This window comes from Sphaeroforma arctica, assembly GCF_001186125.1.
Source record: "Sphaeroforma arctica JP610 unplaced genomic scaffold supercont1.275, whole genome shotgun sequence".
Classification (NCBI taxonomy): domain Eukaryota; class Ichthyosporea; order Ichthyophonida; genus Sphaeroforma; species Sphaeroforma arctica.
In genome coordinates, this window is record NW_014040283.1 from 80,701 (window position 1) to 83,021 (window position 2,321).

The window sequence follows — 2,321 nt, forward strand, 5'->3', positions numbered from 1 at the left end:
TTACGTACTATACGTTCGTACGTATACTAACGTACGTTAACGTACTACTACGTACTACTATAGTATATATATATATATATGTGTGTGTGTGTGTGTGTGTGTGTGGTGTGTGTGTGTGTGTGTATGTATCTGTGTACATGCATGTATGCGTATCTGTATACCTCCGTGTATGTATATTTCTATACTCCTTTAGCACACCACTGTCTTGGTCGTTGGGTACTTGTTGCACTTAGCCTGCAGATTCTGCTTGAGGGTCTCATTCCTCGGCATCAGAGTGCGGCTAACCACCGCATGTCCCTCAGGCACCTCTAAGTCAGCCACACTCGCCTCCGGTGCAAAGCACAGTACAGTTGCCACATGCTGGTCTCCTCTACTATCCGCTACCACGCCCATGCACAGAGGTTCGGTACTACTCATGCGATAGCCCCATAGAGAGTACGGGGTATCGGGGGTCACGCCTGTTTCAGGATCTGTGGCAAATTGGACCGAGGCTATTTTTAGGCCAAGCGACGAGTCGGGATCGGTTTCGGCGCAGTTGTAGATCTTCACGGGCGTGCCTAGGAACGAAGCGTCGTCACCCAGATCTACACACTGGGAGTAGTCCCAATGAAACGTTAGACAAAAATAGATTAGAGTAGTTGGATAAAAATAGATTAAGAGTAGTTGGATAAAATCATACACATTGGATAAAAATGTATTGGTGTAGTTCGGATCCATGTAAATCAGATCAATTAATGTGTTGTTGTCGGTGTACTCCAATACAATCATGCACACACACGCACACGCCCCATTCTACCAACACCTGCCACACACACACACACATACCCAATTCCTGTGTCCGAAGCGCACCCAACTTCCCGACAGTTCCACATTCATCTTGACCGTAAACGGCGAGCACTTGCCCTCACTCTGCGTCTGGCCCTTCGGGGCCACACAGGTCCCACTATCCGACCCGTCCAGGTGCAGCACAGTCAGGACCTGGGGCTGCCCTACCCAGCACTCATCCCGGGTGTACTCCAACACCCCATCCGTACACCCCCCAGTGGGCACCCAGGCCCCACAGGCACACACCTCACAGGGCTGGGTGGTACACGCCTTGCTGTCTGTCTGCCGCCGGGTGTAGATAGTTACCCCCTGTGAGCCACTGCCTTGGCTTAGCACACATTCCTTGTTTGCCTCACACGTGCGCACGCGTTCCTGCGTACCTACTCGCCCGGTGCCACACTCTCCATTGCACGTGGTCCATGCACTCCAACTGCTCCAGGTACCTACCACCTGCTCTGGTGGCCGCGCGGGTTGCGGCCGCCGGGGAGGGCGGGGTGGACTATCGAACGCACTCTGAAGAGTTGAGTTGAGATGAGATGAGATGGGGTGGGGTGGGGTGATGAGATGGTATGAGCGGAGGAAGGTGCTTGGGGAGGGTAGGGATAGAGCAGGGTGTGGGGTTTGTGCAGACGCGTAAATTCGTGTATGATAGTTAAACAGTATACCGGTGGAGAAGTGTGGCTTGGCACGATGGTTCAAAGGAGAATTAGAACGCTCTGTTGCAACTCAAGTAAACTTAACATCATAAATAAACATATTGCAGCAATACGACGATGTACCGAACTGTTCTTAAGTATTATACAACATACCTGCTTTGCATGCCTACGTTGAGATCACAGGCCCCCCACTCCGACCAAGAGCCATACAATCCATCGCGCGCTCTGTCATGTCATTGCACACGTATGTGGTGGGAAACTTCGATTTAGGGTGTTAGGTATTGACTGTTTTTTTAACTTAATTTGTTATTTGTACACGTACAGGTTAAGGACAGCCTTTCGTTTAAGACCAGTGGAAGAGGTTGTAGAGCGTTGCGTGAGAACGCGTTCAGTTCACCTTATTCTCAAGCGGCAGCACTTCGCATCTGATTTCAATACGCGTTTCACCAAAACGTTTAATACCAAAACCTGTTGTAGGATTTTATGGTTTTGTTGAAAAAAAAGAACGAGTCTGTGTGCACACACAGTTACATCGAAACAGACTCACTTCACATGCGGTACCACTTCGCATGCGGTAGTCCACTTTACAAGCACATTACATACAGATCCTGGAAAATGCTGTGTAGGTCTCGCAGCGCAGACTGGGCCTCGTACAGAGATTCCGGGTGCGTTCCCTGGTAGTCTACGCCGTAGTCCAGTGCTTCAGCAGCACAGCCTGAGTATCGTACTGAGCCAAAGTCGAGCGGATTAAAGCCCAGGCCGCGGTCAGTGGTGCATACGCCGTGGACGCTGGGGTTGTGCACAAAATGAGACCAGGATTCATATCTGGATTAAACGAAG

At 50.4% G+C, this 2,321-nt stretch overlaps 1 protein-coding gene across 1 annotated transcript in view; it reads right to left on the bottom strand.

Annotated features, from left to right (window-relative positions):
- Positions 1–189: 189 nt before the first annotated feature.
- SARC_04712 (hypothetical protein) overlaps positions 190–2,321 on the bottom strand; it is a gene marked incomplete at its 3' end in the record, with an annotated part of 3,711 nt that continues 1,579 nt past the window's right edge. The window contains exons 4-7 of the mRNA XM_014301450.1: positions 2,085–2,306; positions 1,635–1,706; positions 826–1,411; positions 190–591 (exon numbers count right to left, since the gene is read on the bottom strand). Coding sequence (XP_014156925.1) covers positions 190–591; positions 826–1,411; positions 1,635–1,706; positions 2,085–2,306 — 1,282 coding nt within the window. The remainder of the gene's footprint in view (positions 592–825; positions 1,412–1,634; positions 1,707–2,084; positions 2,307–2,321) is intronic.